Raw genomic sequence first — 16897 nt, forward strand, 5'->3', positions numbered from 1 at the left:
TATATCTATTAAGTTCACAATGTACTGGTACGTTTGGTATATATCCGCTACATATGGTCCAGCGCTGCTAGTGTATGGGGTAAAAAAAATGCTGCAGAGAGTGCAGACTGCTTAACCGGTGCATGCTGTCTTCCGGGAAATGCAGTTCTCTGCACAAGTAACTGACAGCAGCTCTGAAAAAGCCTTCATAAATTTTATATTCTATCTTGGGGGTCTTAGAATTATTAAAACAATAACCTTCGGGTCACCTTTAACTAAAAAGTATAAATATTCCGAAGAACTAAAATCACGTAAGTATGTTGAGTGTATGTCTAGTCTTTACATTGAAATAATGACTTCAAAATAACAGCAATAATATTCAACACTTGTTCATAAAACTAAAATTTGCTGATGTTGCCTTGGTATTACAGCTACCTTCTGTTAACCATGTTTCATTTTATAACAAAAAGACCAGCTCAGAGGTTGTAATGTCATTAATCAACATCAACATGCATTACCCAGTGACCTGATGTTGAAAAGAGTCAGAACTGTCAAGAAAGGTTTGATAGATTCACATTTTATCCTTTATAAGTCTAAAGTTCTACTTTTTTTGTGGCTTATTTCTTTGGCCAACTTTTTGTCCTATGTAATTACAGGGATGAGAAATGCCCGATCTCCACAGGGGTCTGACTTAGTCTGGAAAAGACCCTGCAGATATCAGTCAGACTCGCAGATAAAATTCTTCATGGGAGGAGGAAGGGCCCCTTAGTGGAGGGTGGTTTCACGTGAGGGGGGGTGGGATAAAGATCATGGCGTTGTGTGGGCTGGTCTCCATCAATGACAGTAGCCTCCTCCTAATAAGTCAGATCTAACATGGCGGGAGGGAGAGGGGTATCGGAGATTGTATGGGCCAGTGTCTTATAAAAGTGTCTCAATTTTATTTGTAAGTCTGATGTCAATGTTTTGCATTGACTATTCTTTTTTCTTGCCTTTCGCTGTAACTCTCTTGGCCCAGCCGGATTACTCGATAATCTTCTGGTGTTGTGTCCTGCCTTTTAGATGTCCCATATATTTGGGCTTTGCTCCCAGTAAATTCCTGGGAGAACTGCTGGATGATCCATTACGGTTTCCACAGTCCACATTGGGCCTCCTAGTTGGGCTAAATAGCGCTCTGTTAGCACATTTCTGCTCACCATTTTGAGATATCGGTAGCACATTTGGATTCCCCAACTTTCCATTTACATACACATGCATTTCAAGATGGTGGATTTTCATTTCCAGGGTTGACATCCTCTGCAGCAGTCCATGATAGTCCTCATTTGAAAAAGGAGGCATGTAATGGTAAGAGGGGAGCAAAAAATATTGGAATATGGCAACAACTGGCAAAAGTCAATGCCTCTTTTTTTTTAAGAAGAAAAGTTGATCAGCAAGAAAAAATGTAAATAGAGGCAAAGCAAGTAGACCAAGGAAAAAGTGTCTGGACTGTACAAGAGTGAGAAAGAGGAGTAGGGAGAATGTTAATGATAACACCAACTATATATATATTTCTATAATACCAACTAAAAATACACTTACTGTTTAAGAAAAACAACCAGATGAGAATATGATACAATAGTATGAGTGAGAATTTCATCTGTCACATTTATGAAACTGCTGCATTGAAAGTCACACTTACACGTGCGTTCAATGAAAGTTGGCAGCAGAGCCAATATGTGTGAGAAATGCTTTTGGGAGAAGAAATAAGGAATTTTAAAGACACTCCTCAGGCTATGTGTACATTTTTAATGTCATCCTTATTGAAAATGACAGCACACTCAGCTCCAACAGGATACGTTTGGCAGGCTCTCAGTGTATTTTCATTGAACAATATTTGATGTTTGATGGGTGAGCTATTGGGTTAAATAATTGGAATCAGATTGGTAGGTAAAGATGCGAGTGATTGAGGGATTTGGTTCAAAAAGCAATAAGATATACAACAGCTTTGGTCTGAAAGAATAAAACTATTTTTAAGGCTACATGGAATGTTTTTTTGTGGGAAATTTAATTACTGATATTCACCCTGTTGAACAATAATGACGATTGAACCCTCTTTTTGAATTAGTGAACATTGTTTTTACTTCAAATTTACTATAAAGTTTATAAACCCCATGTCAGTAAGTCTGTTTACTTTAGGTGGCGCAGGGGCCTACATGAGGATCCTGTTCGTGGACTTCAGCTTTGCGTTCAACGCCATCATCCCCGAACTCATCTCCTCTAATCTTCCCCAGCTCAGCGTCTCGCCTGACAGTGGATGTACAGCTTCCTAATGGGAAGGACATAGCAGGTGAGGCTGGTGGACACTATCACATCTACAGTACATGCATCACCAACACCAGGGCGCGCCAAGGATGTGCCCTTTCCCCGCTGCTCTTCTCTCTCTACACAAATGACTACACATCAATGCACCCAGCTGTTAAACTCCTGCATTTGGCAGGATGACACCACACCATACAATACTTTATTTATGGTATAGTGTTTCACTTGACTTCCGTGCAGGCAAGTGGCGTCAATCAGTCCGTGTTTAGTGGCGGCGTGAATGTGACCGTTCATCTTTCTGTTTATCGCCAATATTTGTTTGACCGTACCTGTCATTGATTGTCAACCAGCAACAGGTGTAGCTCCCCAGGACGCTGAACACGATTCCATCAATTGTCTATAAAACTTGTCCTTGTTAGCATCACGACTAAGATGGAGCCTATCTAAGTTGACTTTGGAAGGGAGGCAGAATACAGCCTGGACTGATTGCAAGCCTCATTTTTTTTGTCTCCCCAGTCACACTCCCACCTATGGACAATTTAGAGACTTCAGTCAATCAAACGTATGTTTTGTGACAAAAGTGCATGAACCAGAGAAAACCCACACAAGCATGAGGAGAACATGCTAGTGGCATATAGCAGGGATGAGCTGAGATTTGAATCTGATACCTCTCAACTCTGAAGCAGACATGCTCGCCATAAGGTCCACCGTGATGCCAATATGACAAATATCCACCAAATGTATTTTGAAGTCTTGAAAACATGAACAAGAGAAACAACATCACAGAAAAGACATCATAGTAAATAATTGCTTTTGTATTATTGTATTGGGACTGCTTCATTCCATACACTGCTATGAGTTTTGTATCAATGGAGTGGTTTTTTTTAATTGTTAAACGATCACTTGAACCAGCCTGACTTAGCTTTCTTCCATATTCTTTGCTGTTTCCCGTCGTATTTCTTTTACACACCATGATGCTTGGTTTAGAGCAATAATTCCCATGAGGCCACACGGCTTCTTGACATCATTCAACTAGGTCTATATCCTTGATTCCGGACCTGTGGTGAGAGATTAATTGGAGGACACACGTTCCCATTGTCCTTTTCTTTGTATTTTTTTTCCCTGACATTTAATGAGTATGTCAGATTGTGAGGGTGACATTTCCCTATCGACACCTTCAATCCCTCCCATTTACATTTCATATCAAGCGAAGAGGCTGCCCCGTGTGAAAGGCCAGCCTGGATTAAGGTATCACGGTGATTGGGCGCTATCCTGTGGACAGGCTGGCAGGCAGGCACACTTCCTAAATCCCTGTCTTGGAATGGAGCGGCGCTCAAGATCCTGCTAAGCTCTCATCAGTCATCGTCTACCACCACCATCCTACCACAACCCATCCCCAATACCTGGGAGATCAAGCATGGTGGCAGTCTAAGGTTGGATATACAGTAGAGTTAATTGCCTTAACCTCTAACTAGCTTTTCCTCTCCGGTTTGGAGTGAAGCAAATTAATTGTGGTGACATAAGTTATTCTGAAGTAACCAGATGCAGAGATTTTTGCCATGAAATTGTATTTTTTCCAAACTTCTTCATATTTTAGGCAGGCCATCTTTCAACTACATATTATACACAGGAATATATTTATATGTGCTAATAGGAAAACAAAAACACATAGTGCTTATCCTCAGCTGAGTGATGAATGCTTGTTGAAATAATGCTTGTTGAAGGTGAGATTCCTTCATGACTTCGTACATTTTTTTTTTTTTTTTTACAACAACTTGACAAGTGATGGAAGTTAACGTTGAAACCCATGGCACATGAAGTTACCAAAATTGTGCTGACGTAACACCATTGGGCAGTGACAATGTGGACATAAATTAGCCATAATTAAAAAAAAAAAATCAAACAGTTACATTTTAGTTAGCTTCGGCCCACTAAAATGCCAATTTAAAGTCAATTTATATATTTTCTCTACACTAACAAAAGTATCTGCAAGCATGAAAACTCCACACAGGTAAGGCCAGATTTGAAACCAGGTCCTCAGAACTCTGAGCAGATGTGCCCACTAGTCGGTCACCGTGCCACCACTAGATAATCCAATTGCAGTATTTACTTTCTGCAGTGGTAGCTCTACACATTAAATTCCATTTAGCGCTTTGACGAGCACGCCGTTCAATTGGTGTAGTACGGTAAAGTCCAAGTTTACTGTGGGATAAACAAGTCCTTTCAAAGGCAGAACTTCAGCAAGTCCCTTTCAAGTAAACGTTTTTCAACATCTTCTTGACTCAAGCCCTTCTTTGGAGAATGGGATCTTTTTTACTTTTTGTTTTTCAAAGAATTCGGTTGACCAACATTGTTGCAAAAATGTTACAATTTTAAGAGAGTTCTTAAATCTTCATTATGGACATAAGGTCTCTTGTGCATAAAAAAGGTAAGTAATACTTCCATACACCTATCCATCCATTCACGCATTCTTCTGCTGCTGGCTTGTCCTGTTTAGGGTCACGCATGAGCTTTTCTTAGTGTCCCCGTGGGAAAGGCTCATACACCTTGAACTGATTACCAGCAGGTCCTATAGCACAATATTAAAATATTAAAACAATGAAATCCGTGAAGGATATCCAAGGTTCCTCATTGGTATGCAGAGCAATCCTTAATTGCCCCCAACATTTCATTTTCCAAGTGTGACTGAGTAAAGGAACGAAAAAAATATGTAGGAGATTACTGTGTTGAACAATTTGGTTCTGCTTAATATGGACTCCTTTGATTCTGTCCCGGGCCCCTGAGATGAGCGGCGGTTAGGAATGATTGCAATGCGCGAAGGAGCAGTAGCTCATTGGCTCGTCAGGCACTTCATCGTAATACCAGGTCATCCCTGCTGCAGTGTGGAATCCGGCCTAATTAAAACAAAATGCTTTATCAAGAGTCTAGGCAAGCCTGCAGTGCTAATAACACAAGTAGCCTGCAATTCCCTGAAATTTCTTAAATGATAAACTTCCTATTAAAAATAGGTGGATTTCTTCCTACATCCTACTGCGCTGCTGTGGTATTTTCTTGACTCTGATATATGGACAAAGAAATGAGATGCATTGATTCACCAATTAATGTATGTCTTATTTGCCCCAGTCAAACCATTCATTTTCTGAGCTGCTTATCCTCACGAGGGTCACAGAAGAGCTGTTTGTGTCTGTGATAAGGCATCGGGATTAACAGAATACATGTCCTGTTGTTACATGTTCGTAATACTCGGGGGAAAAAAAGGTAAGTGTATTACAATATAATTACAGAAATGTTTTTTTTTTAATGAGACAACAGCTACATTTTTTTTTAAAATTGGGATTAATTCAGAGGAATAATTTTTTTGTGTGGGAATGGAGAGTCTGGCTGTTAATAGAAGTCATCACCCACTTTCTAACTAGCACGCGTTTTTTGGAGTAAAGCAGCAAAACAAGTGGCTGAATGGTAATGCAGACCTCAATCCAAACTCGTCTGCTCTTTTTTTTGTTGGCCAACAGGCAACTGGATGTACAATAGATTGTCTTCCCAAACGCTTCCAGTTTAAAAGTGAAAAGTCTGCCTCAATTGAATGATTTTGAGACAAAGCATTGACAACAACTTTCACCTGCTTAAAACGTTTTCTGCTGAAAATTCTTTAAAATGTATTGGAATTATGGATTAAGAAAGAAGACAGAACTTGATGTAATTTTTGGGGATCATTTTTCATCGTATGAATAGGAAATGAAATTACTGCAGTTGCTCTGCCATTTGCCGCTAAATCAACTTCGGGAACACTGTGAAGGGTACACACACGCACACTCAAATATGCCTGGAATGCGGGAGGAAACTGGAGTACCTGAAGAAAACCTGTACCTTTCAATCAGTGGTGTGTGGACATAATAAGATATAAATGCATGGCATGCCCAAAATTATTGAAAATATTTATGTCATTTTCCTCTTCTATGCATTACCTTAGTTCTACTGTTTTGGTCTTAACTTCCCGTTGGAATAATTGTAAATATAGTTACATACATTTGCTGTGCTATGAAAGAAGTGCTTTGCTATAGAGCTTTATTCAGCATGGAAACAGATCTGTGCTCAAAAGAGGAAGTCGCTGGCTGCAGAATTTGTCGAATTTGTCCTGTTTTCTTTGCGACAAGCCGGAAAGCCGATACTCTGTTTCGCGCTTCCGCAATGAGATACCAAGTATGATGGTGAGTTCCGAGGGGCTGTTTACTCTACGTCCGCATTTTGAATAGCAAAAAGCTGTCAGTGAAGCATCTTTTCTGCCAGCACGCATGTGCATAATTAGGTTATTATAATTGTTCAACGGGAAACAGTCGGTGCTTAGTTCATTGCCGAGTCACAATGAGTAGTTAATTCAATTCAGTTTTTACGTTCACTCCCGTTTATCTGGAGAACTTTTGAGGGAAACAATATTAAGTGATTGCCCTACTCCTGATATAGTCATCACAAAAATGGGGAAGAATTTCGTCCGTCATTTTTAAGCTAGTTCATGCGAGAAATGGTAAATGGTTAGCTGGCTGTCCACATGTTAGCAAACTGTTCCGTTGGGCCTGTCTGGACTACGAGAGGTTATGATGATTTTAACAACCTTCACACTGCTGAATGAGTAAGCACAAGCGTGGATTTCCACACATACTTTGAAATTAACCCGTTTCATGCGCTTAAATGGCTTGTGCGATGCCATGCCGCAACGCTACAAACTGTGTGAACTGTTCCTCACTCTGCCATCCACCACTGCCTCTGTGGAAAGAACTTTCTCTGGACTAAAACGGATCAGGACCTATCAGCGCAATGCCATGGGACAGCAGAGATTGTCTGGTCTTGCCATGATGTCTGTTGAACGGAGGATGGTTCAGAAGATCAAATCAGATGAAAGCTTCTATGACAAAGTCATCGTGGGGTTTACCAAGAAGGCCCGTAGGATGGAATTCGGAAGGTAGGACATTGATTTTTTTTTTTTTTTTTTGAGTGTGTTTGTCCTGTAACTGCCCTGATCAAATATGTAAATGTATTTATTAGTATTACAAATTTGTGGGCATCTGATTGTGTCATTGCACTGACCTCGTCGCTGGTTACATTACTTTGCGTGTTTAGCCTGCGTCAGTCTGGAATATTTCTACTTTAACTTTATATCTACACTGTAAATTCCAACACATCATTGTTAGCATGGGCCAAGTGTGAGTTTGAGGGCGTCTATCAAAACCATGTTGATATGGTAGCCTACTAAACCAAACACACCATGTGTTTTTTAATAATTAAATAGCCCGAAATGTTGCCTGTGTCACTTCACCATGAAAATCTGAAAGTCCAAATAATTCAAAATATCAAATGTCATTAATGATTAAGTTGAGATATTATATGCATTTTTGGGTTACCCAACATGAACAATGGTGGACAAACCCATTCCACTTGATTTCTGATTCCAAAACTACTTTGTAAATTTTGTGTGTAAATATGATGAGGCGATTAAAGATTTCATAACGGCCCTCTGAGGGAAACCGTAACAACAATCTGCCCCGTGACAAAAATGAGTTTGACACCATTGGCAAGAGCATCTGCCTCACAGTTCTGAGGGGCAGGGTTCAAATTCCCGCCCCACAGTTGTGGAATCTAAATGTTCTCCCAGTGGCTGCCTGTGTTTTCTCAGGGTACTCTGGTTTCTTCTCACATCCCAAAAACATGCATGGTAGTTTAATTTAAGACTCTAAATTGGTGTGAATTTGAGTGCGAATGGTTGTTAGTTTATGTGTGCCCTGCGATTAGATGGCAACCAGTTCAGGGTTTACCCCGCCTCCTGGCCCTAGCAGATAGCTGGAATTGACTCCAGCACTCCTGCGACCCTTGTGAGGATGAGCAGCTCAGACAGACACAAATGCACACATACACAGACATGCTAAAAACCCAGGACATACAGTATGTTTTTTCAAAGCTCAACACTGTTACATTTGCAATGTGGCAAGGCCTGATTTCAGCCACATCTCGGGGTACATCAGAACCACAGAACACAACATCTGGGATGTTTTCTTCCGCAAGGCTTTGTATTTTCACTTGGCTTGCACTTAAAGCAGCAGACTAAGTCACATACCGCTGTTGGCACAAAGTGCCTAATTGTTTTTTCTTCTATCACTGTAATTCATCTGGTCTGACAGCGGAATGGGTGGTCTGATCTGCCGAGAGATGGACCATCTGTACGTTTGCCTCGTGCTCTGCAGCTCTTTCAGTGCTGCCATCTTTCCATACCGAAGCCATCTGAGGCCGATGATTTGTCGCCACGAGGCTGATGTGCAAGATTGTCAGAATCAGAATTACATTTCATGCCCAAGTATGTAACAATACACAAGGAATCAGTCGGTGCCGCCCTGGTACGACAGTCATGTTGAGTACTGAGAAGAAGAACATACTGCCCAAATGAACTCCAAGAAATGGGAAAATACTACAATTAGTATTCTACTACTACTACTACTACTAATAATAATGTCATTTTAAAAATAACACAATTGTCACAGCATGTCCCTTGTGACTGACTGTAACGCCATGGAAATTGTTTTCCCTCTGATGAGGTTGCTTCCAGTCAGAGATGCGTTTTTGGCCCACAGATCAGGCCTCTTCTATTCAAGATGGTCTCTGGAGAGGCAACACACTTATGGAAACATCAGTAAACTTCACCATTCTCATCATATTGTGCACAAACACCATTTGGACAGCTAGACTGCTATAGGTGTTAGTGAATAGGAAGATGGATCATCTTTAATTGTCTTGTTCCATTCTTCTGCATCTCGAGGGGTTTCCTGTTAGTCTTTCACAATTTTATTATCTCTTGGTGTCAAGGCTTAAACTCTTACTGAACCTTATCCAACAGAAGAAGGCACAGATACTATACATGATCCTTAAGTCCAGAATGTATCCCCTTTTCACAAGTGTACTAATTGCATTTCTCAAAATTTATTTCCAAGATTATTCTTTAAAGTAAAAAAAAAAAAAAAAAAAGAATATGGCCCTATTGATTTTAAAAGCCATCAGTAACAAAATATGAGCCCTATTGTTTTTAATCAGACTGAAAACGTTTGTGAAAGCTATGATGAAAGGTTGGTCAATTCTAATTTGCTTCTACATCAATAACTACTTAAAAGAATACTCAAAGCTACACTCGTAGTTAAGATCACAGTTTTGATTTCTAGGTAAAGTACATACCCTCTGTAAGTGTTCAGCTCATTGAATGTTTTATGAATATCGGGGTCAAAAGCATGAACCCTTTCGATTGAAAAGGCTATCCTGACAGTGCTATTTTCAAGGCCAGAAGTAAAAGGTTATATTGGCAGGTTCATGTTTATTGCTGCGACTCTGCCAAATAAAAATAACATTGCCAATTTGATCATTTACTTCAAAAGCAAAAAAGTGATCAAAGATATTTTAAGACAGTTCCATGTAAGAGTTTGTGCCAGGAAGATCATTGGTGTCATGTAAGAGATTGACAAGTATGGTTTCTCATCTAATTGCTCTCTTGTATTTGGTTGGACTCACAGTCCAACTGACGACTTTCATGGGTCAGCAAGGACACGGAATGGTGATTCACTGGAGTCGACAGGTTGCCACGCGACCTCGTGACAACCTCAAATATGGCCGCTGGGTGTGGGAATTAGCGGCATCACGAGAGTCTCCTTTGAAGACGTCAAATTTAGCGTGAAATAGTTGCATGCAACTGCTTTGATCCACCCACAAAGCCACACATCACTACGGGTAGCCTTGACCCTCAATGCTATTCCACCTGACCACTGTCGGGTGAGCCCACTTCCAGGAAATAAGCTCTGCTATGAATTAAGTCTCGATCACATACGGCTCACTGCATGGATCTACCTCCTCGCATGCAGCTTCAGGTGTTGAACAATAGGTACAAACCATCACACAATTACAGGAGTTAGTAGAACTCAACGTAGACTTTGATTGAATTGGACTACCTATACTTTTCCCAATATACAGCACACAAAAGTGAATAAAATCTGCACGGTATGTCCCCGTTGTCTCTCACTCTCGTAAAGTGCAAACATTTTTTCCCTGTTCTGTTTCATTCGTCTTTGTCTACATTTATATCTTGTTTTAATGATCTTTTTTTTTTTTTAAATTTAGATAATTGAAGCAGCAAGTCCTGGATATTTTTACACCTGTGGGGCATTGCTTTTTTGTAGAGGCAGTCAGTTGTTGCCATATTCCAATATTTTCTGATACCCTCTCAACCTTACATTTGTGCGGTCTGCCAATTAGCACAAGTCTAGTATTACCAACAAGACCGGCAATCAAGATGCTGTGTTTTCCACTTAGCACTGTTACGGACTGCTACAGAGGATATCAATCCTGAAAATGAAAATTCACCATCATGAAGTGTATATGGATGTAAATGGACACTCGGCGAATGAAACCACTCTACCGAGTTCTCAAAATGCTGAGCAGAAATGTGTGAACAAACAGACACTTAGCTTAACAAAGAGAACGGATTTGGACTGTGGAAATGGTAATGGCCCATCCAGCTGTTGTCCCAGGAATTTACTGGGAACAAGGCCAAAATATATGGGATAAGATGGAAAAAGGAGGATCCAACACCTACTTCAACGACAAGTGAGTCGCTGTGGACCATTGAGATGGAGAAGGGCAACAAAAAGGAAAAAAGGATGCAAGTCAATACCAAACACAGACATCAGTCTTACAAATAGATTTGAGCCACTTTTACAAAACCCAAGGCAAGAATGCTCATCCCCACTACAACTGAAAGATACTCGTAGAAAACTAAATCAAACAACAAATAAAGGACACACCAAATGTTAATGATGATGAAGGATGTCGAATTTTTTTGCAGTAAAAAGAACACCAAAGTACTGTGCGCGTGTGTGTGTGTGTGCGCGCGTGTGTGTGTGCACGCGTGTTTGTGTGTCTACCTGGTGTCTTTGCAGTTTTAACCAAGAGTCAGGGCAAGAGAGTGACAATTTTCTGAAATAAGCAAGAAGATCAACAATACTCACACTCTGTTTGATGTGGTTAAAAGGTCACACCGCTCCCACCATGAAGATAATTTCTAGAACTCTTGACAGCAGACGGATCCAATGAATTTGCAATCCATATAAATAAATAGATTTCAGTACAAATCAGCGAACCAACACCCACCCAGGAAAGAATCAATTACCATGTCAGAATTTTAAAAGACAGTAGAGAAAATGGCTAAAGCTATTGCAAAGATTGTTGAGAAAGTTATTTTCAATCAACTCAGCAAATTCTTGAATTTAAATGCGGCTTTTGATACAGTAGATCATAATATACTGCTTAACAGTTTGGAAATATGGGTAGGACTAAATGCAACAGTCCTTAAATGGTTCAAGTCCAACCTGGAGGAAAGGAGTAAATTTGTTAGCATTGGAAGTGTTCGATCTCAACAAATTGCAATGCCCTTTGGGCACCTTCAAGGGTCAGTTCTTGGTCCCCTCCTGTTTAGCCTGTAGCTGATACCCTTGGGTTCAAGTCTTCAGAACCTTTAATTTTGACTATCATAGCTATGCACATGACACAAAGTTACATCTAGCAATGTTTCCAGATGAGGTGTTATGTCACAGTCTGAAAAAAGATAAATAAGTGGATGAGCCCAAAGAAATATTTTAAACAAAAAAAAAATAACTGTGAGGCCGACACCAACCTGTTGCTCCACTGTGCTGTCCAATCAGAACAAGTCATGCCAAAAGATGTAGAAGCCAGACTAGTCTAATGAGATGTCCAAAATATGAATTGATATTGAAGCTGTACTGCCACTTCACAATTACCTTTGAGTTATTTGCTACCTCAGACTGTCACTTTGTTGATTCTTTGTTTGTGTTGTTGTTGATCCAGCATGCTGCCTGAGTAAACGCAAAGACATCTTATCACCAATAGGCTAGCTAAGTGCGAAGCTTCAACTCTTTCCTTTCTCTCTGCACAAAACAGAGAAAAGACTTCCAAACATCCTGTGTGGCTCATGTCTTCCATAGGAATCGAGTTATGTTCCCATCAAGCAAATCACGTCTTGTACTGAACAAGCCCAGAGAGCTACAAAGTCGCTATTTGATTACTGCCTTGCGTTGACGGAGATCCATTTGAGGTGCAGCGTGGCGGAATTCCAATATGGACGCCTTCCAGCTATCGACCCCATCTTTGTACGTGTGTGCCATGCTTTTAGTGCTTACTCGCCAGTTGTTGTTGCCTGTCTTTCACCTCCCAGAAGCTCAGCAATACTTGTGATGGCGCCTCATGTCGGCTGCCTCTCCTGATTTATCCATTATTGACTTGTCAGAGAATATGAATTGCCTACTTTTTGAGTCCAGATAAGAGATTACATTTTACAATGCCCTTGCAACATGTCGACAGATACATAAAAGTTTTTGACCTAATGGACCATTACGACCTGTCAATCACTCGTGCAAAAATAGCCAATCATAACTAATTTTGAAATTTCTGACTGCAGCGGAAATTATACAATTGCCAGTGTATGTAGTGTCCGTACCACATCCCTGTGTCGGCAGAAAATGGTCCGACAGTCAATCATGCAGAACACATACCAAAGTCGAACAAAGTTTTTACAGATTTTGGAACTCAATACACATAACATAAAGTGCATCGGATTAAAAGGCGGGCCATTGATTTTTGAGAAAATTACAGTCTTTTGAGAGTGTCTTGTAGTGCGGAAAATATGGTAACTCTGGGTATGATTTGCGTTTTTATGGCTTTTTGTGCCTTACCTGCAACACTCATTTTTAAATGAATAACCTCAAAAAGAGATGAGCAGGAACATCAAAAGAAGAGAAGAAAATACACAGGACTTTATGTGAAGTAAGTTGACTCACATCCAAAACAGTAAAAAGAGCAATTCATTTAGCAATCTAAACATCTTGATTGCTCATATATATATATATATATATAAATGTGTGCAAACTAATTTTTATCAGTTGTGTTGTAATCACTGCACCACTCACTCACAAACACATCTGCACATCTACCTCTATTCCTTGATGTATTTCTGTCCATTCCTGCCTAATGTATGACACCTTGATTGGGGGTTGGAGTGGACTCTTCGGCTGTGTTAGGTCAAGTAGAAAGGAGCATGCTTAGTATTATAATGGCTATAATGCAATCAGACTTAATGAGAAGAACAGAACAAATTTGCTAGAAGCGAGAGAAAAGAACACAAAAGACCAAGCACTAATTTTAAACGATGAGAAAAGTAAATTATCCATCTAGAGCAAAGAAATATTCGTTGTGAGTGTTGTATGGAACTGTAGTGCTACACCCTGTGATAGAAGGACAGGACAAGATAGGACAGTAGAAGAAGCATGCAGGACAAGGGACATGAACCCACCCAACAACTGAAGTGCGATGGGAGTGACTATGAATTATAAGTCTGTAGGACGACAGTTTTAGTGAGAGGATACTCAAACGATTTGCATATTCATCATTTATTTGTCGCATTAAGTGAGTGGCCCCACATACACGGAAAAAGTGCCAGGGGTGTGTCCCTGTGGACACATGCAAGTGAATTTACACTTTCGGTTGTACAATGACTGACAGACCTGCCCAGTTATTGCTGTGCTTGCACCGTCGTGGCTGCGGACCCCACCCAATCAATCAAGAGGCGGAGTCGAACCCAGCAGTCCACGCAAGAGCACCCCGGCGGACGGGACACGTCCCACACCAAGGGACCCAGAGCGGTCTGGCGGCCCCACCTAGGCGCCACGACAACCAATCCCATCGCACTTACCCCAGCCCGCCCCACGCCCTTTACCCCATCCAACTCAAAGACACCAAGATGTCCCCCATAAACTGCAGGGCCCATGATGCAGCCAGTCCCTAACCAGCCTCAGGGTGGGACAGTGTCCCTTGTTTGTTGGAAAGGAGGGCAGGGGTGCCTGACAAAGGAAAAGATAAGAGGGGGGAACCAAGGGAGCAGTCACAGGGCATGAATGGGGAGCCCCACTGCCAAACAGTCATCCAGGCTGGGGGCGTGGCCTCAGGACCACCACCATGAAGCTGGGAGAACCCACCTCCCTCACTGTTGCTATGACTGCCGGGTCCCCAACTGGCAGTGTCAATGTGTGACACCTGTCTCCTATTTCCTTTTTTACTTCCCGAGTCCATTTTATCTGTCTCTTTTCTTGCTCCTGTTTCTTGTTCACTCTCGTACATGTTCCACCCTTTGCACTAGTGTTCCTAGTATTCATATTCTTTTTATCTTGGCATCCCCCCAGAATATTGACTGGCCACTGCCTCATTCTTTTTTTGATTTGATCGAAATGTTCACAGATTTCTTGCTGTTTTTCTTTATGTTATGTATCAACTGACTTTCAACTCAACGTTTTGATCTTTGATCAGATAGCCTGACTTTATGATAGCTTCAGCTCATCCACGACCCAATCTAGAATAAGAACTGCAAAATAAATAGATACATTTAATAAAGAGGAAAGATTGGACATTTGTGTGGGATACAGATGTCGTTCACATCTGGACCTATAGATGGCAGTGTTCCTACAGAAACTGGGTTGGTGTGGAGAGTTGACACATTTGCTTCTGTGTGAAATACTGAGCGTCTCCAATAATACACGGATTCGATAAGGGTGTTTGAAATTCCTGAAATGGCTGGAATTCTCCTGCTGCTTGAATTCTGGAAGATGGTAGGACATGTTCTCTTTGAAAAATAAAAAGATGTCTGACTAAATGTTAGCTCATAAAATGGAAAAACAAAATAAATAGTCTTGTTCATAAAATCTGGATTATAAGGTACTGTAACTTTTTTTTTACTTCAAATCCTCAACTGCTATGGAAGTTATTATTGCATACTTTTTTTTGAACACTTCTTTGAGGGTCTCTTCATTAACTGCTATCCATCCATTTTCTGAGCCCCTTATCCTGACTAGGGTTCTGGGAGTGATGGAGCCAGTCCCATCTGTCATGAGGCAGGAGGCAGGGTACACCCTGAACTGGTTGCCAGCCATCACAGGGCACATGGAGACTGACAACAATCAATCACACCTACGGGCAATTTAGAGTCTGCAAATAATGCGTGGTTTTGGGACGTGGGAGGTAACCGGAGTGCCCGGAGAAAACCCACGCAGGCACGGGGAGCGGATGCAAACTCCATAGGGGCAGGGATGGGATTGCAACCCCGTTCCTCAGAACTATGTGGCCAACGCTAACGATTTACTCCACCGTGCCACCCTCATTAAGATGCTTTGACATGTATTAATTCTCAACTGAGAATTTATTAATTCCGGAGGACTGTTTGGAGGGCTCGATAGCAAAAACTAAGACTAAAGCAGGGCTCAGCAACCTTTTTGAGGCTGAGGGCTACTTCGTGAGCACCGATCGTATGAAGGGCTACGTGACCTGTTTGCGCAAATTTCAGACTCAGTTCATTACACGTACATAAAATATTTTTGTTTTAATTTATTGTAGTGAATAACATTAAAGGTATTTTAAAATTTTAATACACGTAAGCAAGTCAGATTCAGAATTTAAAGCACAAATAATAATAACAATTTGTGGCCTATGGTATTTTTAGAACATACCTTGCGAGGGCCTTACATGGTCCTCGCGGACGAGCATTCGCCCGCGGGCAACGCGTTGGCGACCCCTGCACTAACCTGTCCATTTCCATCTACATCTGATGTGCAAATTTGAAGGTACTTTTGTGTTGGGACTGTGTGTCCGCAGAATGCGCCACATACACAGGTCCACACAAATTTGAAAAGAGTAATTTGGACACTCGGTGATGAAGTCCAATGGTTAAGATCTTTATGGGACTCACATCTAAATAAGTCTCCCCTAAAGACCAAGAATAACCTCTACCAAAGTGATGGAAAGGCCAAAGTATGAAGGAAGAAAGGATCTGCTTATGATTCAAAACACACAAACTCATCTATGAAGCAAGGAGGAGGTAATGTCATGGCCTGGGCTTGCATGGGTGCTCCTGGAACAGGCGCAGTAATCCTTCATGCCTTTAAAGAAAAGTCACCAAGTCCTGAGTTGTTTAACAGTTCTGGCTGTAAACACCATGAAATGAAAGCTAGAAATATGAACTTCTGTTTCATATTTCGCTTTTAAACTGAAACTCAAATGTCTTCAGTATAAAACAACAACAAAAAACAAAGGATTTGACCTTCTTGTTCCAATACTTTTGGAGGGGACTGTATATAGCCTAGCTAAGTGTATAATACATAAACAGAGTATAAGAATAAGAATATAAAAATCTTCTACAGGTGTTGATACTTATGATTGTCCAAAGCATGTCATAAACATTAAGAAATTTAGGAACCCTGTTTTTTTATTTCTTCTTAACATTATATACAGTTGTGCTAAACATTGTTGGTGCTGGCACCCCCCACCCCTCGTTTTTTGATATCCAACACAATATCTTCCTAAATAAGTGGAAATGTACAAACTTACATCATCAGGTAATTTTAATTGAAGACCAAAGTAACACATTTTTTTTTAATCAACTTAGATATAATTTAAAAAAAATAGCATGTGCAGCAAGGAATATTGGCACCCCTCCTTAATATTTGGTTGCACACCCTTTGGCAGTGATGATAGCCTCTAA

The 16897-nt window shown here is 40.8% G+C and overlaps 1 protein-coding gene across 3 annotated transcripts in view; it reads left to right on the forward strand.

Moving 5' to 3' along the window:
• Positions 1-16897, forward strand: part of plxna2 (plexin A2) — a 339402-nt gene that overhangs the window by 84174 nt on the left and 238331 nt on the right. For all 3 annotated transcript variants that reach the window (XM_061839724.1, XM_061839739.1, XM_061839732.1), the window contains one exon: positions 2247-2302. In XM_061839724.1, the coding sequence (XP_061695708.1) occupies positions 2247-2302 (56 nt within the window). The remainder of the gene's footprint in view (positions 1-2246; positions 2303-16897) is intronic.

The sequence above is a fragment of the Syngnathoides biaculeatus genome, chromosome 2 (genome assembly GCF_019802595.1).
Source record: "Syngnathoides biaculeatus isolate LvHL_M chromosome 2, ASM1980259v1, whole genome shotgun sequence".
Lineage (NCBI taxonomy): Eukaryota > Metazoa > Chordata > Actinopteri > Syngnathiformes > Syngnathidae > Syngnathoides > Syngnathoides biaculeatus.